General features: G+C 41.4%; 1 protein-coding gene across 5 annotated transcripts in view; it reads left to right on the forward strand.

The window, feature by feature from the left end:
• Positions 1-25023, forward strand: part of NUP62CL (nucleoporin 62 C-terminal like) — a 147905-nt gene that overhangs the window by 48237 nt on the left and 74645 nt on the right. For all 5 annotated transcript variants that reach the window (XM_040405101.1, XM_040405106.1, XM_040405102.1 and 2 more), the window contains exons 3-5: positions 16836-17077; positions 19159-19275; positions 20918-21019. In XM_040405101.1, coding sequence (XP_040261035.1) covers positions 16836-17077; positions 19159-19275; positions 20918-21019 — 461 coding nt within the window. The remainder of the gene's footprint in view (positions 1-16835; positions 17078-19158; positions 19276-20917; positions 21020-25023) is intronic.

Below are 25023 nucleotides of genomic sequence, written 5' to 3' on the forward strand. Positions count from 1 at the left end.
TGTTATGGGGAAAGGGATCTGTGCACTGTTATGGGGAAAGGGATCTGTGCACTGTTATGGGGAAAGGGATCTGTGCACTGTTATGGGGAAAGGGATCTGTGCACTGTTATGCCCATAACAGTGCACATATCCCCCCCTCCATAACAGCGCCACCCACAGATGAATTTCATTCATGAAAAAGAATTGTTAATAAAATCATTTAAAAAAAAGTATTTTAAAAGTATTTGGGCAAAAAGGCAGTTTCGGTTTTCGGTCAAGGGCATCCTGAATTTTCGGTTTCGGACCAGAATTTTCATTTCGGTGCACCCCTACTTTCCTCCTTTGTTGTTGTTCCCTACCATCTGGTGTAACGGATCTCCTGGCACCCCGACTGGGTACCTCCGTGGATGGATGCTCCTAGTGCTTCCCGAGGACTCCAAGCACTCCGCTTTACACCGTAACCAACACAGGAACAGCTCTTACAAGAAGTAGGAGTTATACCCAGGGGAGTATAGCAATCCCCACACACAGAGACGAGGCTCTATGTTGAATGTAAAACAGAAACTCTTTTTATTGAAGACCAACTCAATATATATACAGTTCAAGAAGTCTAGCAACATAACGCAATCAACCATGCCGATCGTCTTGTGCAGGGGCTTGTTTTTTGCAGAAAGAGTTGAGGTTTTTATTGGTACCATTTTTGGGTACATATGATTTTTTTGATCATTTATTATTACACTTTATGGGGCAAGGTGACCAAAAAATTGGCTGTTTTGGAACAGTATTTATTTTTACAGCGTTCATCTGAGGGGTTAGCTCATGTGACAGTTTTATAGAGCAGATCATTACGGACGTGGCAATACCCAATATATATACTTTTTTTATTTATTTAGGTTTTACACAATAATAGCATTTATGAAACCAAAAATATGATGTTTTAGTGTCTCCATAGTCTGAGAGCTATAGCTTTTTTATTTTTTGGGCGATTGTCTTAAATAGGATATCATTTTTTGCGGGATGAGGTGACTGGTACTATTTTGGGGGTCATAAGCCTTTTTGAGCGCTTGCTGTTGCACTTTTTGTGATGTAAGGTGACAAAAATAGCTTTTTTTTTTACAGATTTTATTTTTATTTTTTATGGTGTTTATCGGACAGGGTATATCATGTGATATATTTATAGAGGTGGTGATACCTAATATGTGTAGTTTTTAAAAAAAAATTTTTATAGGAAAAGGCAATTAATTTTTTTAATTTACATTTACATTTTTTAACTTTTTTTTTTATTTTTTTATCAAGTCCCTCTTGGATCTTGAAGATCCAGTGGGGCTGATGGCTGTACTATACTTTGCATTGCAAAGTATAATACTATCAGATGTCCTGTAGGTGGCAACACCGGACGCTTTGCAAAGCGTGGCAGCCCCGATTGTTGAGAGAGGGAGCCCCCTCCCTCTATTAACCCCAGGGATGCCGCTGCATCTAAGTGGTTACAGCAGAGTGTCAGCATAGAGCTGACACTCACTGCTGATGGCGGCGGATCAGGAACAGAGCCACCGCCATCACACACAGCAGGGGGACCGCACCACATCGGGGACAAAGGGCAGGGGGCAGCGCTGGAAATGGGGAGGGGGAAGGTACGGCCAGCATTGAGGGGCAGGAGCAAATGGGGGCAGGATGAATTTATGGGGCGGGAAGGGGGCGGACCGCATCAGGGGCAGGCTGCATGAATATGGATGGGCTCGGGGGGAACTGCATCAGGGGCAGGCAGGGACAGGAGGCGCACAGGAAGGGGGCACAAATCGGGGGGCACAAGGACACTACCTGATTTCAGGCTCTGATCTGCAGAGCGCAGATCTGTCATGCCCTGCTCAGACGATGTGCGGAGGTCTGTCAGATTAGCAGCACGTTTTGTTTTGGGGTCGTGCTAGATCCGCCTTCCTTCAGGTGCTCTGGGTGGGGTCATTGGCTTAAATTACTTTCATTCCCAGGGTGCCGTGCGGGTTATAGCTTCAGTCAGTCTGTGGAAGTAAGGAGTGAAGGATTGGCTTTTCCGGCTCAGATAAGTTGGTTTCTTATTTCTTTGGTTTGCTGTCTTGGCTTTTGTGTGTTGTGTGTCGTCTGTCCCCTCCTGGTTCTGAGGGAGCAGGCTGTCCCTTTTTCCCCTTTCACCATCTCAGGGATTCTAGGGTATTCTCAGCCCAGGCACGAGGACACATTATTCCTACCTTCAAGGTCTGAATGTGGGAAAAGCAGAATAGGGAGAGAAGTTAGGGATTAGCTAGGAGGTGACCTTATCCCCAGCTTCTCGCCTAGAAAACTTGTTTTGTGATTTATGTATCTTATATCCTGTCCGCCGTGACATTATAACCCGCCATACTTTGACTGCCATTACTCTGCGGTTTTGTGATGGCGTCAATTGATGCGCTAGTTGACCGCATGCAGGGATTATCCCTAGAGGTTGCGGATCTGCATAGTTCGGTCACACGGTGTCAGAATGCTCTGGCATCAGGTGCAGGTCAAATTTGTGGGGAGCCTAAAGTCGCTCTTCCTGAGAGATTTACAGGGGGTGCGGATGATTTTATCCGCTTTAAAGAGTCATGCAAATTGTATTTTCGGCTGCGTCCATCTTCGTCAGGTGATGAAAGTCAGAGGGTTGGTATAGTCATTTCTCTGCTTAGAGGGGACGTGCAATCCTGGGCCTTTTCTCTGCCTCCCGGTTCTCTGGCCCTCCGGTCGGTGGAAGAATTTTTCAAAGCCCTGGGATTAATTTACGATGATCCATATCGGGTCTCGATGGCGGAATCTAAATTGCGTAATTTATTATAGCGTGAACATACTGCAGAGGTTTACTGCGTTGAGTTTAGGAGATGGGCTACAGAGTCAGTTTTGTCAAGGGTTATCTGAGAGGTTTTCAATGTGCAAAGACTTGCAAGGGTACCTGACCACACCACCAGGCACAGGCATCATCGTCTTGCATGGGCCAGTGAGCATCTATGCTGGATAAGAGACCAGTGGGCCTCAGTACTGTTCATTGATGAAAGTCTATTCACACTGAGCAGAATTGATGGCCGCCAACAATGTTGGAGACATCAAGGAGAGCGCTATGCATCAGCCACTGTTGTCACCAGATGAGCCTTTGGTGGTGGTAGTGTGGGCAGGTGTCTAGTAGTGTTAAGCGCGTTGCTAGAGTCAGTATATTTAAATCTAATTTAGCCTCCCTTTCTATACAGAAGATCGCTGTACAGTGCGGGAATCACTTAGTGTGAGTCTGCGGCTTAGGAGTCCCTGCTCTGACTCCATATATAGCTATGTCCATATATGGAGTCAGTGCTTGGGGACACCCCAGTGTATTTAAATCTAATTTAGCCTGTATTTCAGAAAAGTTTCTGCTGGAATTCAAACTCATGACCAGGGCTGTGGAGTCGGAGTCGAGGAGTCGGAGGTAATTTTGGGTACCTGGAGTCCGAGTCGGCAAAAAATGAACCGACTCCGACTCCTACTAGATTTAAATTGGAATAATAAAATAAAAAAGCAAGTTTAAATGTCCCAATTCACAATAAGTTATAATTAATTACCGTATTTTTCGCCCTATAAGACGCACCAGCCCATAAGACGCACCTAGGTTTTTGAGGAAAATAAGAAAAAAATAAATTTTGAACCGAAAGGTGTGCTTTTGGTGGGTTTTGAACTAATGGTGCTCTGTGGATGACACTGTTATGGGGGCATCCGCGGATGGCGCACTGTTATGGGGGCATCCGCGGATGGCGCACTGTTATGGGTGCATCCGCGGATGACGCACTGTTATGGGGGCATCCGCGGATGACGCACTGTTATGGGGGCATCCGCGGATGACGCACTGTTATGGGGGCATCCGCGGATGACGCACTGTAATGGGGGCATCCGCGGATGACGCACTGTAATGGGGGCATCCGCGGATGACGCACTGTAATGGGGGCATCCGGGGATGACGCACTGTAATGGGGGCATCTGCGGATGCCCCCATAACAGTGTCCCTGTGTAGTGAATGGGGGCCGGCATCTGTTTCTGTAATGGCAGCGGGGCCCGGTGCCTGCTTCATTCATAAAGTGGGCGGAGCAGGCGCGTGACGTAGTGAGCTACGCTACGAGCGCCCACCCGGCCTCCTGACTACCAAGAAGTTAGTAGTAAGTAGTACAGCGCTAGATTTAAGATGATTGGAATACTTTAACAATACCCACAAGTTAGATATGATTACCGTATACTACAGTGAGCGGGGCCCGGTGTAGTAGAAAACAGTGACTGCACCGGGCCTGCTGCCTTTACAGAAACAGAGGACGGCCCCCAGCCCCTCCTCCCTCTCAGCCTATTCACCGGACGGTCGCAGCATTCGCCCCCATAAGACGCACTATTTTTCCCCCACTTTTGCGAAAAATATGGTACTTCTCTACTGTAAGAATAAAGGCCAATGCATGCAGTGCGTCACGTTACCGCAAAACGAACACGTTAAGTGACCATGAAGAAGCATGCTTTTCATATGCTTCACTATATGACACGCAACACAGTTAAGGAGCGGCAATACTTATACTTTCCATTGTGTTGTGTTCCACTGTGACAGGGAACGCAACGCCCATGGTTAACCTAGCCTCTCACTGGTTAAGTAAATGTTTTTTTGCAGAACTAGAGACACTTGTATAAGTGAAGGGAATGGATAGTCAATAGCTCAAGACTGAAGCTGTAAACCATTTGAAAAACTGCTGTCATTCAGCTAAGGCTATAAAAACTTGTAAACTCAGATTGTTAGCTTAAACTTTAAACATGACTATGGGATTCTACTAGGGAAATAATGTTTTACAATAAATGCCCCTTCCCCTGCCCCGTCCTGGATCCTCCCACTGCCCTATCTTCAGCAGAAGATCAGCACACAAAGGAGAAGGCAGCGGCTTCCTAGCCAGTAGTTCTGTGGTAATGACATGTATGTTGCCTTTCTTTCCTTCAAGGAATGTATAAAATACAGAGGAGTCGGAAGTACCAAAAACTGAGGAGTTGGAGCATTTATCTACCGACTCCACAGCCCTGCTAATGACCACCTGCATTAGAGACAAGGCACTTAACCACAAGGCATAGCCAGTTACTAAAAACAAGTGTCACAGTCTAGTCAGCTAATTAGTCCATATCCCCTGAGCAAAGTACCTCAAAATTGTGACTTTGGGGTTTCATAATCTGTAAGCCATAATCATCCAAATTTATAACAAATAGAGGCTTGAAATATCTCGCTTTGTATGTAATGAGTCTATTATTATATATATATTTTTTTTTTTTAGCTGATTGGTTAAGTGCCTTGACTCTAATACAGAAGGTCGTGAGTTCGAATTCCAGCAGAAACTTTTTTGAAATACAGGCTAAATTAGATTTAAATACACAGGTGTCCCCAAGCACTGACTCTATATATGGACATAGCTATATATGGAGTCAGAGCAGGGACTCCTAAGCTGCACTAGAGTCGTGACACCCTCCCCTCTTTAGAGCATGGGGTGTCTGCTTTAATGGTCGGGTTCTCCCATTGACTTCCATTGTGCTTGGGTGCTCAGTAGAGCACCCGAGCATCACAAAGTGTTCTACTCAAGCACCCTAGCACTTTGGTGCTCGATCAACACTAGTGTCTAGTCCATACAGAACTGTCCTACACTTTGTGAATGGTACAGTGACAAGCCTATACTACTTGAATAACCTCATTAATCCAGTCACTGTGCCTCTGCATGAACAACACAGGCTTAATTATATCTTCATGGATGACAATGCGCTGGAGACTGGGGGTACCTCAAATGGAGTGGCCTGCACTTTGTCCAGACGTGTTGAGACTTTGACATTTTTGTGGGGGTATACCCACCATATATTTTTGAGATAACGAAATCACCATTGCATGCTTCTACTTATTCCATGAATAATGTAAAAAATGAAAATCAGACATAATATAGGACGTGACAATACCTTTCTAATAAAGCTATATCCAGCCCTGTACCTCACATGGATCCAGAGATCTCATTTATTGCTTTGCTAGATTTATATCAAGCCGACAGCTGAAGGGGAGTGTCTTTTTTCTGCTGCAGCTAAGGAGAGGCGTGTCCATGTTCTCCCAATCACAGCTCAGGAGGCAGTTGAAGGATGAAACTGAGCATGTGCTGCCTGCTCAGTGAGCAGGTCAAAGAAATTAAGTGCACTATAAAGATACATTTTACTAAATAACTCAGTAGCTATACAAAATTTTTAATTAAACGCAATTACAAAAGTATTCAGGTCCAAGTGCTGGTTTGAGAACTGTAGAATATTTTTCGTGGGACAACCCCTTTCAATGCCCAACTTTCATGATATATCACTGTAGCGCAAAATTTTGATGTTTTTCATAAATTTCACCTGAAAGTCAAAGATCCCTAACTTTTTTAGAGTAGTGTATAGTTTTTCTTAAATTTTAATACTGAAAAATATTAAATGTTTTTCCATAGCATCATCATGACGGCATATAAGGAGATTGACCCCTGACCTCTGTAGGGGCAGGAACAGAGAGAGAGGTTTAAATTCCCCCCTCCACCACCAACACCAGTGTTTTCCTGTCCCTACAGAGGACAGGGCAGAGAAAGGTCTCCCTGTATGCAGGGAGATGAAGCTTCTACCGGCTATGGTTCGGTTGCCTTTTTAGCGCATTACACCATTATGGATCATGGTGTCCGCCTGCCCTCCTGCGGTGCTGGTACTAACGCTGGGCAAGTGTTGGATCGGGAGGGCTCGCTCTGGTCTTATCTGAAGCCTGTTTCCCGGGCGACGTCTCCCACCTTACCTCTAGTAGGTCAAGCCGGGTTTGCGCTGCCTCATTATGTCACTTCCGTCGGACGGAGTGACACTGGCAGCATGCAGTGTCTTGACCGGCTTAAAGCCGAACACCCGGCATTTGTTCTGAGCCTGTGCATCAAGCAGCAGTGTCTCGGCCTCACGATGTCTGAAACGGAGACGTGCTCACCAAAGGAGTTGGACCCGCCATCTGTGAGTTCCCCTTGGGGGAAAAGTTTTTCATTATGCTGGTCATGGAGTCTGTTTTGATCCCACTTTCCTCTTGCTGGGGAGTTATATGTGCATTATATACACTGCTCAAAAAAATAAAGGGAACACTTAAACAACACAATGTAACTCCAAGTCAATCACACTTCTGTGAAATCAAACTGTCCACTTAGGAAGCAACACTGAGTGACAATCAATTTCACATGCTGTTGTGCAAATGGGATAGACAACAGGTGGAAATTATAGGCAATTAGCAAGACACCCCCAATAAAGGAGTGGTTCTGCAGGTGGTGACCTGACCACTTCTCAGTTCCTATGCTTCCTGGCTGATGTTTTGGTCACTTTTGAATGCTACCGGTGCTTTCACTCTAGTGGCAGCATGAGACGGAGTCTACAACCCACACAAGTGGCTCAGGTAGTGCAGCTTATCCAGGATGGCACATCAATGCGAGCTGTGGCAAGAAGGTTTGCTGTGTCTGTCAGCGTAGTGTCCATAGCATGGAGGCGCTACCAGGAGACAGGCCAGTACATCAGGAGACGTGGAGGAGGCCATAGGAGGGCAACAACCCAGCAGCAGGACCGCTACCTCCGCCTTTGTGCAAGGAGGAACAGGAGGAGCACTGCCAGAGCCCTGCAAAATGACCTCCAGCAGGCCACAAATGTGCATGTGTCTGCTCAAACGGTCAGAAACAGACTCCATGAGGGTGATATGAGGGTCCGACGTCCACAGGTGGGGGTTGTGCTTACAGCCCAACACCGTGCAGGACGTTTGGCATTTGCCAGAACACACCAAGATTGGCAAATTCGCCACTGGCGCCCTGTGCTCTTCACAGATGAAAGCAGGTTCACACTGAGCATATGTGACAGACGTGACAGAGTCTGGAGACGCCGTGGAGAACGTTCTGCTGCCTGCAACATCCTCCAGCATGACCGGTTTGGCATTGGGTCAGTAATGGTGTGGGATGTCATTTCTTTGGAGGGCCGCACAGCTCTCCATGTGCTCGCCAGAGGTAGCCTGACTGCCATTAGGTACCGAGATGAGATCCTCAGACCCCTTGTGAGACCAGATGCTGGTGCAGTTGGCCCTGGGTTCCTCCTAATGCAAGACAATGCTAGACCTCATGTGGCTGGAGTGTGTCAGCAGTTCCTGCAAGACGAAGGCATTGATGCTATGGACTGCCCGCCCGTTCCCCAGACCTGAATCCAATTGAGCACATCTGGGACATCACGTCTCGCTCTATCCACCAACATCACGTTGCACCACAGACTGTCCAGGAGTTGGCAGATGCTTTAGTCCAGGTCTGGGAGGAGATCCCTCAGGAGACCGTCTGCCACCTCATCAGGAGCATGCACAGGCCTTGTAGGGAGGTCATACAGGCACGTGGAGTCCACACACACTACTGAGCCTCATTTTGACTTGTTTTAAGGACATTACATCAAAGTTGGATCAGCCTGTAGTGTGTTTTTCCACTTTAATTTTGAGGGTGACTCCAAATCCAGACCTCAATGGGTTAAAAAATTTGATTTCCATATTTTTTTTCTGTGTGATTTTGTTGTCAGCACATTCAACTATGTAAAGAACAAAGTATTTCAGAAGAATAGTTAATTAATTCAGATCTAGGATGTGTTATTTTTGTGTTCCCTTTATTTTTTTGAGCAGTGTATATTTTAGCACTCGTGATGGGCCCCCCTATCTCTATCCCTCATGGATAATTTTTTTTTTCTTTTAGGTCTCCAAGGAGGCACAAAAGAAAACCAAAAGATCTCTTAAGTGCATTTCCTGTAAAGCTTGGCTTTCTGATAATTACCCCAAGAAGTTATACAAAGCCTGCATTTCCAACATTGTCCATGATGAAGCTCCCTCTCTGAAAGACTAACTTATGTCGGGGGGTAATAATTCAATTAAGAATTATTAATTATGGTCATAAAAATAATTAACCATAAAAAAAATTAAAAAATTTTTTTTTAGAAAATTTGTCAAATTCTTAAAATCATGACCTGGTGAATTGTAGACAACCTAATTGATACAATTCACATCTGAGTCCGACTATTTCCTCAGATAAATAAGTTCTTTTTGACGTGAGATGACGTTAATGATAAAATGTAGTTCTACATTATACAATAATACACAGGTATTATAAAAATATTCAGATTTATTGGTTACAAGATTATAAACATATATAAGTAAATAAACACAATGATACATGCAAATGAATATATATATCGTTAATATAAAGCATTACAAGCTTAACAATACATGTGAGTGGAAATAACTTGTCACATTATAACCAAGCTATTATAAGGTTATGATATCAAAATAGGAACATAAGTTATATACATTACTTCTGTTCAGAGAAAACCTCATGATATCAGGATGGGCATGTCTAATCCTAGACATCAATATAGAATGCTAAATACATTCTGCCCCCCCTAACCAACTACACATCACATGACTTCAAGATGGGCAAATCCATCCAAGGATATAACTTAGAAGAGATAACTGTATCCTTCCGCCCCATCCTGGACTATTTTCACATATATAACTTTGGTAAGACTATTAAGACAAATAACAGGGATCTAGGATCTTAAATGGGAAGGACTTGACGTCTTTCCGGTGGGAATCCATCACTTAGCTTGGCGAAGAATGTTCTATCAATATATATATATATATATCATTTAATGCTTTGCTAGATTATGAGTCTAGATTCTTCTGCAGGTAGAATGAAGCCTCACAATATCCTAAGACTACATCTCAATATGGAGATGATCAATTTATTTAATCATTTATTTATTCGCCAATCTAGATGGTATAATTTCACCCACACTATCAAATTAGTCTTAATAAAATGAAATATCATTTCCTGTGTCTCTTACCAAGTCCTAGTAGGAATCTCACTTCTGCTCCTAGGAAAGCTGGGTGGTCCATCATAGCGCATCTCATTATGGCTTCCATCTTGGTAGACCTCAACTTCTCCTCTACTAGCTAGCCCTCTTTTCTCTTGATAGCCCCATGCTACTCCGCACACGAATAATTATTCCCCCCCTTATCTAAGAATCATCCCCTTTAGATTATGGATTCCCAATCAGGTAGGGTGGGTGTATTCGCCTGCTAATAACCTCATGACGTTATCTCAACTCCTAAAATGGTATAGGACAAATAATGAAATAATATAATGTTACCCATCTGCCTCCAGATGGCACTGCGGTACTGTAGGTGAACATCACAACTTTTAAGCATTAAAATTAAATATCGAATAATACGTTCTCAGGACCTCTTTGACCTTTCCATATAAATCACTGAGGAAGGTCTTTTCCTTACACTTTTAATTACCTATATCCTGGACTTGTTGGAGTTGACGGTCTTCTCCTATCTTTTTGAAATATAGGTTGACTTGATGAAAATTTTATGTAGCGGCTTTGATGCTTGGCATCGGAACTTGTATATTTCATTTATCTACATCCATGAATATCTATTGTCTTGAAATCCAATTAACTTAAACTTATTTGTTTCTATACCTTCTAAATGTAAATACATGGTATAACATATATATATCGATACATTGTTACATATAGATAACACATTATATGAATTATTGATTAACATATGTTGTAAACTAAATATACCATGCAAAGATATATATATAATTATGAATATATAATCCTCATACAGCAGGTGTGCTCCAAGGACATGAGTCCTTATCAAGTAACCATGTCCCCTCCAGACAGACATGTTTTAGGGAGTTGGCATACTCCTTACCAGATGGTCTCATATCTTTAGTAATAACTTTTAAATACAATGTCCATCTATGTTCACAATTATTATATTTTTTTTTATATAGACTGAACTTGCCATGAACTCATCTTGGCCTTCCTCAGCCACATAATATAATTTTGGTTCAGGCTGGTCTTATTCTTAAAGGCAATGAGATGAGCATTCATTTTGATTATAATGTCATTAGATAATATTGTATACGTATGAAAATGCACAACACTTAGGACAATGATTCAGGAAGAGATACGGCCATCTTTATCTCACTTATCTTCCATTCCTGTGGATACACCCCACCCTAAAAAGAAGAGGCTTAGAGCTCCTTCATCCTCTGATTCTGAGACTGTTAGATGACTTCCCGTCGGTCAGATCGTGGGAGGAGGGGGAGAGGGACTCGGAAGCAGGATCATCTGACAGTAACCGTAGATTTTATTTTTCTATGGAGGACATGTCTGATCTCCTAAAAGCTGTTAGATCAGCTATGGGTGCTTGTGGGTTAAGAAGACCCGTGTATTCCCTATTAACGAGAATATTAGGGACATGATTCTGGAGGAGTGGTTTGACCCTGAAAAACATTTCAAGGAGTCCGAAATGACAGCACCCGGAGTTCCCTCCCCTAATTTCCCTTTAAGATTATTATTTCACTATAATGCTGTTTAAAGGGATTTCAGTAGATATCCATTATTGGGTGATAATTTCAAAAACACTGTTTCCTGTCCCAATAGTGGGCGGGGAGACATCCTCCATGTGGTGCTGTCATGTCAGATTCCTGGAAATACAATTACCGGTAAGACTAATTATTACTTTTCATAATAAAAAAATAAAGTTCCAAGTAAAAGAAAACAAAGCCAGACATATTGGGTATTGCTGCATCCGTAACGACCGGCTCTACAAAAATATAATGAATGCCGTAGAAGAAAATAAAATAGAAAATGGGCTAAAGCTATTTATTTAAAAAAAATTTTAAAGCCTTACATCACAAAAAGTGCAACACCGATTAAAAAGGCATATGTCCCCCAAAATAGTACCAATCAAACTGTCACCTTATCCTGCAAAAAATTTGCCCCTACATAAAACAATCGGTCAAAATTTTTTTTCAAATATGGCTCTCAGTATATGGAGGCGTTAAAACATGTTTTATTTTTTTTTCAAAAATGCTTTAGCGTGAAACTTAAAAAAATATACATATTAGGTATTTCCGCGTCCATAACAACCTTCTCTATAAAAATATCACATGAACATGGCATCGTTATGTCTGAGTATCACAATCTCTGACCCACAAAACCTCCCCTCCCCATCTTACCCTGTCTTTCCTTCCACCCCCCTCCCTTCTTACGTTTCCTTTTATTTCTTTTATTCATTTTGAATGTCCAATATAGTTTTATGGTCTCATGTTTCCACATGTTACAATGTCATAAAAGTAAAATTCTGTAATGGTTGGAAAGCATTAGCATTAGGATGACCTTTCTCAGCGGTTTCGGCTACGCAAGTCCCTCTAAGTTTGGGTCATGGACTCTAAATAGATGCAGAATTGTGTTCTACGTTTTACTTCCTTTAGGATACTATTCTTTGATTATGCTAAATGTGAACCATGTTCGTTTATCTTATCACATTTATCAGATGTATGTCATGATATAATTGTTAACTTTGATAAAATCAATAAAAAGAACTATAAATATATAAAAAAAAATAATAATCACATGAACACCATAGAAAAAATAAAAACGGTGATAAAAAGCCATTTTTTTGGGTCACCTTACATCACAAAAAGTGTAATACTAAGCGATCAGTCATAAGCACCTTTAAAATAGTACCAATCAAACCATCTCATACCAAAAAAATGAGCCCCTAGATAAGATAGTCGCCAAAAAAAAACAAAAAACAAAAAAAACTGGCTTTCTGAATATGGACACTATATAAAAAATCTTTTTTTTTTTTTTTTCAAAAAATGCTTTATTAGGTAAAACTTAACCAAATAAAGTTGTATGTTATTGTCGCATCCGTGACAACCTGCTCTATAAAAATACCAAATGATCTAACCTGTCAGATGAACACTGTAAATAACAAAAAATAAAAACTGCCAAAACAGCTATTTTTGTGTTACCTTGCCTCACAAAGTGTAATATAGAGCAACCAAAACTCATATGTACCCTAAAAAAGTACCAACAAAACTACCACCTTATCCCCTAGTTTCCAAAATGGGGTCTTTTTTATTGAAGTTTCTACTCTAGGGGTGCATCAAGGGGTCTTCAAATGTGAAATGGCAACTTAAAATTATCCCAGTGAAATCTGCTCTCCAAAAAGCATATGGTGTTCCTTTCCTTCTGCGCCCTGCCGTGTGCCTGTACGGTTTACGACCACATATGGGGTGTTTCTGTAAACTACAGAATCGGGGCAATAAATATTGAGTTTTGTTTGGCTGTTAACCCTTCCTTTGTTAGTGGAAAAAATTGATTATTATTGAAAATCGGCCAAAAAAGTTAAATTCTGAAATTTCATCTACATTTTCCTCTAATTCTTGTGAAACACCTAAAGGGTTAACATAGAAACATAGAATGTGTCGGCAGATGAGAACCATTTGGCCCATCTAGTCTGCCCAATATACTGAATACTATGAATAGCCCCTGGCCCTATCTAATATAAAGGATGGCCTTATGCTTATCCCATGCATGCTTAAACTCCTTCATTGTATTTGCAGCAACCACTTCTGCAGGAAAGCTATTCCATGCATCCACTACTCTGTCAGTAAAGTAATACTTCCTGATATTACTTTTAAACCTTTGCTTCTCTAATTTAAAACTGTCCTCTTGTAGCAGTTTTTCTTCTTTTAAATATTCTCTCCTCTTTTACCTTGTTGATTCCCTTTATGTATTTAAAAGTTTCTATCATATCCCCTCTGTCTCGTCTTTCTTCCAAGCTATACATGTTAAGGTCCTTTAATCTTTCCTGGTAAGTTTTATCTTGCAATCCATGTACCAGTTTAGTAGCTCTTCTCTGAACTCTCTCCAAAGTATCAATATCCTTCTGGAGATATGGTCTCCAGTACTGTGCACAATACTCCAAATGAGGTCTCACTAGTGCTCTGTAGTGCAGCATGAGCACCTCCCTCTTTCTACTGTTAATGCCTCTCCCTATGCACCCAAGCATTCTGCTAGCATTTCCTGCTGCTATATGACATTGTCTGCCTACCTTTTAAGTCTTCTGAAATAATGACCCCTAAATCCCTGTCCTCAGATACTGAGGTTAGGACTGTATCACTGATTTTTATATTCTGCTCTTGGGTTTTTGCGCCCCAGGTACATTATCTTGCACTTATCAACATAAAATTTTAGTTGCCAGATTTTTGACCATTGCTCTAGTTTTCCTAAATCCATTTCCATTTGGTGTATCCCTCCAGGAACATTAACCCTGTTACAAATCTTTGTGTCATCAGCAAAAAGACACACCTTACCATCGAGGCCTTCTGCAATTTCGCTGATAAAGATATTAAACAATATGGGTCCCAGAACAGATCCCTGAGGTACCCCACTGGTAACAAGACCATGGTCTGAATATACTCCATTGACTACAACCCTCTGTTGTCTGTCCCTCAGCCACTGCCTAATCCATTCAACAATATGGGAGTCCAAGCCCAAAGACTGCAATTTATTGATAAGCCTTCTATGTGGGACAGTATCAAAAGCCTTACTAAAGTCTAGATAAGCGATGTCTACTGCACCTCCGCCATCTATTATTTTAGTCACCCAATCAAAAAAATCTATAAGTTTAGTTTGACATGATCTCCCTGGAGTAAACCCATGCTGTTTTTCAACATTCAATCCATTGGATTTTAGATGTTCCACAATCCTCTCCTTAAGTATGGTTTCCATTAATTTCCCCACTATTGATGTCAGGCTTACTGGCCTATAGTTGCCCGATTCCTCCCTACTACCTTTCTTGTGAATGGGCACAGCGTTTGCTAATTTCCAATCTTTTGGGACGACTCCTGTTACCAGTGATTGGTTAAATAAATCTGTTAATGGTTTTGCTAGTTAACCGCTAAGCTCTTTTAATAGCTTTGGGTGTATCTTATCAGGCCCCTGAGACTTATTTGTATACATTTTTGACAGCTGACTTAGAACCTCTTCATCTGTAAAGACAAATGCATCAAAAGATTAGTCTTCCTCCTTAATTGAGGTCCTTTTCCTTTAATTTTCCTTTGTAAAAACTGAACAGAAGTATTCATTGAGGCAGTCGGCTAGTTCTTTATCTTCTTCCATATACCTTACTACTTTTGTTTTTAATTTAATTCATTGTTTTAGTTTCCTTTTTTCATTTATGTATCTGAAGAATATGTTATCACCTTTTTTCACTGACTGAGCTAATTTCTCTTCTGCCTGTGCTTTAGAAGCTTTTATAACTTGCTTGGCCTCTCTCTGCCTAATCTTATAAATTTATAAAGTTTGTAAAATCAGTTTTAAATACCTTGAGGGTTGTAGTTTCTAAAATGGGGTCATTTTTGGGTGGTTTCTATTATTTAAGCCTGAAGTGACTTCAGAGCTGAACTGGTCCTTAAAAAGTGGGTTTTGGAAACTTTCTGAAAAAGATTTGCTTCTAAACTTCTAAGCCTTCTAACCAAAAAATAAAATGGCATTCACAAAGTGATCCAAACATAAAGTAGACATATGGGAAATGTAAGATAACTATTATATGAGGTATCCCTATCGGTTTTAAAAGCAGATAAATAGAAATTTTGAAAGTTGCGAATGTTTGCAATTTTTTAGCAAATTGTTTATATTTTTTTAATAAATAAAAATGAAAAATATTGACAAATTTACCACTTTCATGAAGTACAATGTGTTATAAGAAAACTAGCTCAGAATGACTTGGATAAGTAAAAGCGTTCCAAAAGTATTACCACAAAGTGACATGTCAGATTTGTAAAAATCGGCCTTGTATTTAAGGTGAAAAGTGGCCCGGTACTGTAGGGGTTAAACAAAAACTTTTTGGCAAGTCATGTCAGCTCTATGTTCAGACACAAAAATAAAGCACTTAATTTAAAAGAACATTGTACCTATTGTGGAACATGGAAGAGTTTTGGCTATGGAGCTGCTTTGCTTCATCTGGCACAGTGTGTTAAATCTGTGCAGGGTACAACGAAATATCAAGACTATTAAGGCATTCTGGAGCGAAACATGCTTCCCAGTGTCAGAAAGCTTGTTCTCAGTTGTAGGCCATGGGTCCTCCAACAGGATAATGACCCACAAAATCAAACTGCTAAAAACATCCAAGAATGGCTAAGAGCAAAGCATTGGACTATTCTGAAGTGGCCTTCTATAAGCCCTGGTCTAAATCCTATTGAACATCTGTGGAAGATGAGACATGCTTTCTGGAGAAGGCACCCAAAACTGAGAAAGCCGGAGCAGTTTACTCATGAGGAATGGTCTAAAATACCCTTTGACAGGTGCAGAAGTCTTATTGAGTGTTATAGAAAACGCTTAATTACAGTGATTGCCTGAAAAGGTTGTGCAACAAAATATTTAAGTTAAATCTAAGATAATTTTTGTCCAGGCCAGTTTTATTAGATTTTTATTTTTTATTGTTGAACCACAATTCAAAAGCAATGTCTGATTTTCATTAGTTGATTATCAGTAAGGTATTTATTACTTTATTCAGTTGTGAGTTATTTCAGTGACCATTGTGGGTTTTTCTTTCTTTAACGGAACAGTGTCAATAATTTTGTACACGTGTGTAAGCTTGAAAGATTTTTAAAATGTAAAACCCCTGCATGTATGATCTTTTAGGGCATATAGACATCATAAAGGAGGGTCCACCACGCTGGGCCTTTCTCAAAAGAGCCACAATAGAGAGCCATCCCACCTCTGCTTTAGATAGAAAGACAAACATCCACATATCAGCATAGGAAATATATGGGCAGCTTGAACTACTCCTTCAATAACATGATCAGAGTATAAGAGAAGCCAGACCCACAGCCATCAGCTGATCTGTCCATATTCCTGGTTTCTTAATTTGTATTGTATTCGGGACTAATCTTCATGTTCTCCTTTTTTTTTTTCCCCAGTAATGCTGTACCCAAATTGGGTCTCGGAGGAGTGACACAGCCATCTTCTGGGAGCAGCATCAGTGGAACCCCTCAGAATTCTGGTTTCACTTTCGGTACTGCAGTCACTCAACCCCTCTCAGCACCTTCAACTACTAGCGGTGGCTTCAGTTTTGCTGGTGCTGTGACAACAACTATCCCCTCTACTATAGCAACAGTAACCGCTACCACTCAGGCAACAAGCAATGCAGTTCAAACGCCAGGTATTTCTGTTAGTGTTTAATTTATTTGACAATTACTGGTTTGTGTTTTTAGAGTGACAAATCACAGGAGCCAGGTAGTCACTGCATCTAAGAATTTGTTGCTGGCAGTTTTTGAGGTTTTCCATTGGTAAGTGGCAAGCAGTAAAAACTCCAGACTAGCATCTTACAGCAATTGCCTATCTTGATTGAAAAACAAAGGTAAGCAGTTGTTAACCCCTCCCAACATCCGCAGTACATTGATCGATAACAATTATCTCCTCAGATGCTGTGGTCAAAAGTGACCCCAGCACCTAAGAGGCCTAAGTCCCGGAAGCACATGCTTCCCAGACAGGAATGCCTCCCCCTGGCAGAGATCGGGAAAGGCGTTCCGTGTAAGGAACGAGCCAGAGCCTTAACTAGGTTTCTAGGCTAATTACTCTTATATTACATTTCAGACCAGCATGTGGCAGCACTGATTATAGCAATTTCTGTATAGGGTAATGGAGGAAATTCCATCGCTCTATGCAAATTGCAATCTGATGATTGTATTGGGGGGTCCAATTGGGGACAAAAACTAAAAATAAGTAAAGTTTTTAAAAATAGAAAAATATAATAAATCATATAAATCAAATCAAAATAAAATAAATACAACATTTCACATCACGGCATCACCGTGTGCGAAAACGCCAGTATTAGTAAAATCTCAAAAAAGGTATCCCATGCGGTGAATGGCGTAACAGAAAAAAAGTCATACATACTCCCAAATGGTATTGATAAAAACTACAGATTGTCCTGCAATAAATGAGCAGTCTCGCAGTACCGTAGACATAACTATAAAAAAAAGTTATGGGAGTCAGATTGATGACGATGAGAAGAAAAAAAAAATTCGGTATTAAAATGCAATAGAAACTATACAAATATCGCCATAATAATTCTGACCTGGAGAATGAAGAGCACAAGTCAGTTTTACCGCATAGTGAATTCCGTTAAAACAAAACTCCTAAAACTGGTGGCATTGCATGTTGTTGTTTTTTCCCAATTCCACCCTATTCTGAAATGTTTCCAGCTTTTCCATACATCCTATGCAATATTAACTGGTGCTTTTTTAAGGGCTCTTTCACACTTGGGTTCTTTTCTTCCGGCATAGAGTTCCGTCGTCGGGGCTCTATGCCGGAAGAATCCTGATCAGGATTATCCCCATGCATTCTGAATGGAGAGAAATCCGTTCAGGATGTCTTCAGTTCCGGACCGGAACGTTTTTTGGCCGGAGAAAATACCGCAGCATGCTGCGCTTTTTGCTTCGGCCAAAAATCCTGAACACTTGCCGCAAGGCCGGACCCGGAATTAATGCCCATTGAAAGGCATTAATCCGGATCCGGCCTTAAGCTAAACGTCGTTTCGGCGCATTGCCGGATCCGACATTTAGCTTTTTCTGAATGGTTACCATGGCTGCCAAGACGCTAAAGTCCTGGCAGCCATGGTAAAGTGTAGTGGGGAGCGGGGGAGCAGTATACTTACCGTCCGTGCGGCTCCCCGGGCGCTCCAGAGTGACGTCAGGGCGCCCCACGCTCATGGATGACGTGTCGCATGGATCACGTCATCCATGCGCATGGGGCGCTCTGACGTCATTCTGGAGCGCCCCGGGAGCCGCATGGACTGTAAGTATACTGCTCCCCCGCTCCCCACTACTACTATGGCAGCCAGGACTTTAATAGCGTCCTGGGTGCCATAGTAACACTGAACGCATTTTGAAGACGGATCCGTCTTCAAATGCTTTCAGTTCACTTGCGTTTTTCCGGATCCGGCGTGTAATTCCGGCAAATGGAGTACACGCCGGATCCAGACAACGCAAGTGTGAAACCAGCCTAAAGTAGTTTGTTCAGGATAAAACAAGTTCTCATACGGCTAGAAGGAAGGGAGTGAAAAAACGGAAACTTGTTCTGTCAGAAAAGGGTGTGTACTGGAAAATTTCATAAGCCTTCTGTTTGTATATATGGTAACAATATATTTTATCCAAAAATATAATATTGGTGGGAGTTTCATCCCTTGTCTGTTTTGCTTTTCTGTATCATCTCATTCTCTCCTTTTCTTTACTCATCTAGCTTTTTGTATGGTAACTCCCCTCACTTCAAATATTGCAACTGCTGCCACTGCATCAGCACAGCCTGCCCTAGTCCAGAGTTCAAACTTATTTGGAAAGCCATCTGAATCTACACAAGGTAACTTTGCTGCTCATCTGTGTTCAGTAGTGACTCAGTCTTTAAAAACGTCAGCAGGCTTTGTTAACCAGTTCCCGACTGCCCCAGAGACTATAAACGTCCTGGCGGTCATTACTTATCTCTGAACTGATATTCTAAATTGTCCGTTCAGAAATGGCAACTGCACGCTAATCTGTGTCAGTGACAGCAGGGCACCCTATAGAGAAGGCAGGGACCGTTCCAGAGTTTCCCTGCCTTCTGGATCACTGTATACACAGCGCTGAACGATCGCTGTGTGTACAGATCAGGAAGCGCAATGTCTCATCCTATTCTAGCCCCAGCGATCTTGTGACCGCAAGGGATGGGAGACTGCAGGAGCTGCTGGGTCTTTAGACCTCAATCAGCCCTGCAGTTAGACTGTACAGAGCTGTATAGGGCTTTACAGCCTCTCTGGGGGCTGTATTCCCCCTGTAACTGGGGTTACTGCAGTATGTCAGCCTCAGTTACAGGAGAAATCAGGAATTAAAAAGGTCTTATATGACATTGCAGGGGACACAAAGTGTAAAATACAAAAAGTGTATAATGTGATTAAAAAAACAAATCTAGCTAGCAAAGGAAGCAATATGGATGATACTCTTAACAGTACATTAGTAAGTGCCTTGTAGTAACTTTCTCTACATAATAAACGCCATTTGCTGAAGTGTGACAACCCTTGATTTTTTTGGAAATTTTCTTAAAAGGTTAAAAATTGCTTTTAAGATTTAGAATCTTAGCCTCAGAGTTAGCCTTCTAACGTCCTAATAAAATTTAATTTGCAAATGATGCCAACATAAGGTAGACACATGGTGAATGTTAACTATTCTATGAGGTATCACTATCTGTCTTAACCCAAAGTATACCAGCACCATACATGTACGGCGCTGCGGTATGTGACTTAAGCCTCTGCACTTGATCGGGCAGGTGCCTGTGCTTTGGTGACAGGGACCCAATGGATGGAACAGTAGCCCAATGCCTTGCACAGGCATCGGGGCTTTCCTCCTACGAAAGCATATGAGATCTAACCCCCAGGCTGGGTCTCATGGGCAGGCTATCAGTGTATTACACTGGCAGTCACTGCATTATAATACACGATGAATAACTGTGGCTTCATGGTATTATGCATGCTAGAGATCATTTTGAACAGGGGAAACCTAAAAAATAGGTTGCGGGGCCCGCAGTGCATGGGCACCAGTCGTGCAAATCCCGTATTGCGGTGCGGACCCGTTAACTTGACTGTGCGCGATCTGCAAAAGATAGGACATGTCGAAAGGCAACAAAAACGGATCTTACAAGTACTGAAGAAAATGACAGTCCCTAGAGTGAATACTCCAACGTTACACTTGTTGTCTTTATAAGTATTGTCGCATGTATGTGGTGTAACTTTATCAAAACTGATGTAAAGGAAAACTGGCTTAGTTGCCCATGGCAACCAATCAGATTCCACCTTTCATTTTTCAGAGATAATCTGGAAAGTAAGAGTGAACTGTTTGGTTGCCATGGGCAAATAAGCCAGTTTTCATTTACAGCAGTTTGATAAATGTTCCCCTATGTCTTTGTGTGCAGAAAGAGTAAACCGTAAATTGGGTTAATTCTTTAACAATATATTTCATTGGGACTTGTTTAGGATCAACAACGTCATCTACAACCAGCACTCTGGGACTTTGCTCCAGTCTTGCTACATCTGCAGCTCCTCTTTTCTCAATTACAACCACATCTTCAGCTTCAGGTATGAGCTAAACTTTTCCAGCTTAATTCTGGTAAGGTTAGATTCACTAGAAAAAGTGTTCCGGTTCCTACAGAACTGCCATGTAACAAACACTGCATTCACTGTTTGAGGTTCGTTCCATTACAAATTCGTAACTTTGACACCCACCTTGTTCCTTCATGGCTGGCCTATAAGGATAGTTGAAGAAACTCTTGAGTTAGTTTTGGGCAGAACATTACTCCAGGTCTTAGTTTCTCAGGCTTCTTAACCCCTTAGTGACCACCAATACTCTGTCGTACTGTGGTCTAGGGTTGTTTTGATACTATAAAAAAAGTATTGTGATACTCGATACTATTCAATACCACACAAAAAAAATAATAAAACACAAAAAATTCTGCATTTTATGGAGCGTCCGGCCCATAATCGAACAGTCCTATCCTATTTTTGGGGGGGACAAGGTGACCAAAAAATGGTGAATCACCCGTTTTTATTTTTTTTTATTTTACGGTGTTCACCGCATAGGAGATTCTTAAAATATTTTAATAGTTTGGACTTTTCGGATGTGGGGATATGTAAGATGTTTATTTATTGTTTATATATTTTATATGTAAAATTGGGAAAGGGGGTGATTTATACTTAATATTTTGGTGTTTTTTTATTTATTTCTTTTTTAACTTTTTATTTAATAACTGTTTCCCCCCTTAGGGGCTAGAACCTAGGATCTTTTAATCCCTTGTCCTATTCACCCTAATAGATCTCTATTAGTGTGAATACAGTTGCAAGAAAAAGTATGTGAACCCTTTGGAATGATATGGATTTCTGCACAAATTGGTCATAAAATGTGATCTGATCTTCATCTAGGTCACAACAATAGACAATCACAGTCTGCTTAAACTAATAACACACACAGAATTTTATTGAACTCACCATGTAAACATTCACTGTGCAGGTGGAAAAAGTATGTGAACCCTTGGATTTAATAACTGGTTGAACCTCGTTTGGCAGCAATAACTTCAACCAAACGTTTCCTGTAGTTGCAGATCAGACGTGCACAACGGTCAGGAGTAATTCTTGACCATTCCTCTTTACAGAACTGTTTCAGTTCAGCAATATTCTTGGGATGTCTGGTGTGAATTACTTTCTTGAGGTCATGCCACAGCATCTCAATCTGGTTGAGGCCAGGACTCTGACTGGGACACTCCAGAAGGCGTATTTTCTTCTGTTTAAGCCGTTCTGTTGTTGATTTACTTCTATGCTTTGGGTCGTTGTCCTGTTGCAACACCCATCTTCTGTTGAGCTTCAGCTGGTGGACAGATGGCCTTAAGTTCTCCTGCAAAATGTATTGATAAATTTGGGAATTCATTTTTCCTTCGATGTTAGCAATCTGTCCAGGCCCTGACGCAGCAAAGCAGTCCCAAACCATGATGCCCCCACCACCATACTTTACAGTTGGGATGAGGTTTTGATGTTGGTGTGCTGTGACTTTTTTTCTTCACACATAGTGTTGTGTGTTTCTTCCAAAGAACTCAACTTTGGTTTCATCTGTCCACAGAATATTTTGCCAGTACTGCTGTGGAACATCCAGGTGCTCTTGTGCAAACTGTAAACGTGCAGCAATGTGTTTTTTTGGACAGCAGTGGCTTCCTCTGTGGTATCCTCCCATGAAATCCATTCTTGTTTAGTGTTTTACGTATCGTAGATTTGCTAACAGGGATGTTAGCATATGCCAGAGACTTTTGTAAGTCTTTAGCTGACCCTCTAGGATTCTTCTTCACCTCATTGAGCAGTCTGCACTATGCTCTTGCAGTCATCTTTACAGGATGGCCACTCCTAGGGAGAGTAGCAGCAGTGCTGAATTTTCTCCATTTATAGACAATTTGTCTTACCGTGGACTGATGAACAGCAAGGCTTTTGGAGATACTTTTATAACCCTTTCCAGCTTCATGCAAATCAACAATTCTTAATCGTAGGTCTTCTGAGAGCTCTTTTGTGCGAGGCATCATTCACATCAGGCAATGCTTCTTATGAAAAGCAAATTCAGAACTGGTGTGTGTTTTTTATATGGCAGGGCAGCTGTAACCAACACCTCCAATCTCATCACATTGATTGGACTCCAGTTGGCTGACACCTCACTCCAATTAGCTCTTGGAGATGTCATTAGTCTAGGGGTTCACATACTTTTCCCACCAGCACTGTGAATGTTTACATGGTGTGCAATAAAAACATGGTAACATTTAATTCTGTGTGTGTTATTAGTTTAAGCAGACTGTGATTGTCTATTGGTGTGACAGATCACATTTTATGACCAATTTGTGCAGAAATCCATATCATTCCAAAGGGTTCAAATACTTTTTCTTGCAACTGTAGGACTTCACACTCTACCTGCTGCCCTGTGTATTGTACTGACTATGGCAGCCAGGGCTTCAGTAGCGTCATGGGTGCCATGGTAACTGATCGGAGCCCCAGGATTACACTGCTGGGGCTCAATCAGAAGCTGCCACCAATGAGAGGAGGTAAGGGGACTCTGTGGCCACTGCCACCAATGATTTTAATACTGAGGGGTGGGCGGTGCACTGCACCACCATTGATTTTAATACAGGGGAGGGCGCACTGCGCCATCAATGATTTTAATACAGGGGAGGGATTAATTGCCGCGGATCGCAGAGCCCTGTCAGAGGTCGGGTGCCGGCAATGTGTTTCTGCTGCCGCCTGTATTTGTATTAAATGTTAGCTATCATTGGTGGCGCAGTGCACCCTCCCCTCCTCTTCGTTCCCATTGGTGGCAGCAGCACAGGGGGGAGGGAGAGAATGCTTCCTTCTCCCCGTGCTGCTGAGGGAACATGGCCGCGCTGAGAGCAGCGCGATCTATGTTCTTTGATACTGGGCTGTGCAGTAGCACAGCCTAGTATCGATAAAAGGCAAATCTCGGTATTGTATCGATACCGGGACAAAAGTATTGATTGGGTATCGAAAATTCGATACCCGAAACAACCCTACTTTGGTCACTAAGGGTCCTTAGGTTGGGCCTCCGTGTTCATGGGTCAGTGAGGCCTAAAACAGGCTGGCCTTAATGGGGTTACAGGAGATTTTAGTAAGGTGTATTTATATTGTCTTTATATGCAGATTAAACAGAGCATGAACTAGTTTTTCTTTTTGACAATCTGATAGAAACAGTTTTAGGGTCAGCAACGTCTTCTGTCATCAGGACTCTGGGATTTGCCTCTAGTCTTATATTTTCAGCATTTCTTTTCTTAATTACAACCACAGTTTTACATGTGGTCTTCATAAGGACGGTTTAACTAACGCAGTGTTGAGACATGCCAAAAAAAGCATGTCTGATTTGTTTATCAGCCTTGTGAAATAGGAAATATCATGATAAATATATTCATATTTTAATAGACACAGTAGAGGTCGGACTACATTTTTTCTAGAAGAGTAAAAATACTCCTCCTCTTTGCAGTTTTGAGTATTTTTAGCTGAGGAGGAGTATAATTTTAGCAGTAATTAATATATATAATACGTAGGCCTACATAATGTTATGAGGTTGTCTGTCTTTTCTTTAAAATAAGATGCTCAATCCTTCTCTTGAATCTGCAGCTTCTACCTTCACGTAGCGTGCATTGGAAGCAAACAAGTTTCCTGAAATGTTAGTGTGACATCACACTGTACGGAAGCCTTTGAGGACCAAATCAAACGTGTTTTGGAGACACCCTGACAAAGGATACAGGTGTCTCCAAAACACGTTTGATTTACTTTTGGTCCTCAAAGGCTTCCGTACAGTGTGATGTCACACAAGCGTTTCAGGAAACTTTGCTTCCCATGCATGCTAAATGAAGACAGAAGCTGCAGATTCAAGTGAAGGAGGATCGAGCATCTTAAAGAAAAGACAGGCAATTGCAAGAAAAAGGAAAGTCATTGTATCTTAAAGTAAATAAGAATGTTGCATTTATTTGTTTGTAAGAACTATGTGACAATTAGCAAGTAATTTAAAATTCTGTATACTAGCTGTTTATCTTTATATTAAA

The sequence above is a fragment of the Bufo bufo genome, chromosome 8 (assembly GCF_905171765.1).
Source record: "Bufo bufo chromosome 8, aBufBuf1.1, whole genome shotgun sequence".
In the NCBI taxonomy this organism is placed as follows: domain Eukaryota; kingdom Metazoa; phylum Chordata; class Amphibia; order Anura; family Bufonidae; genus Bufo; species Bufo bufo.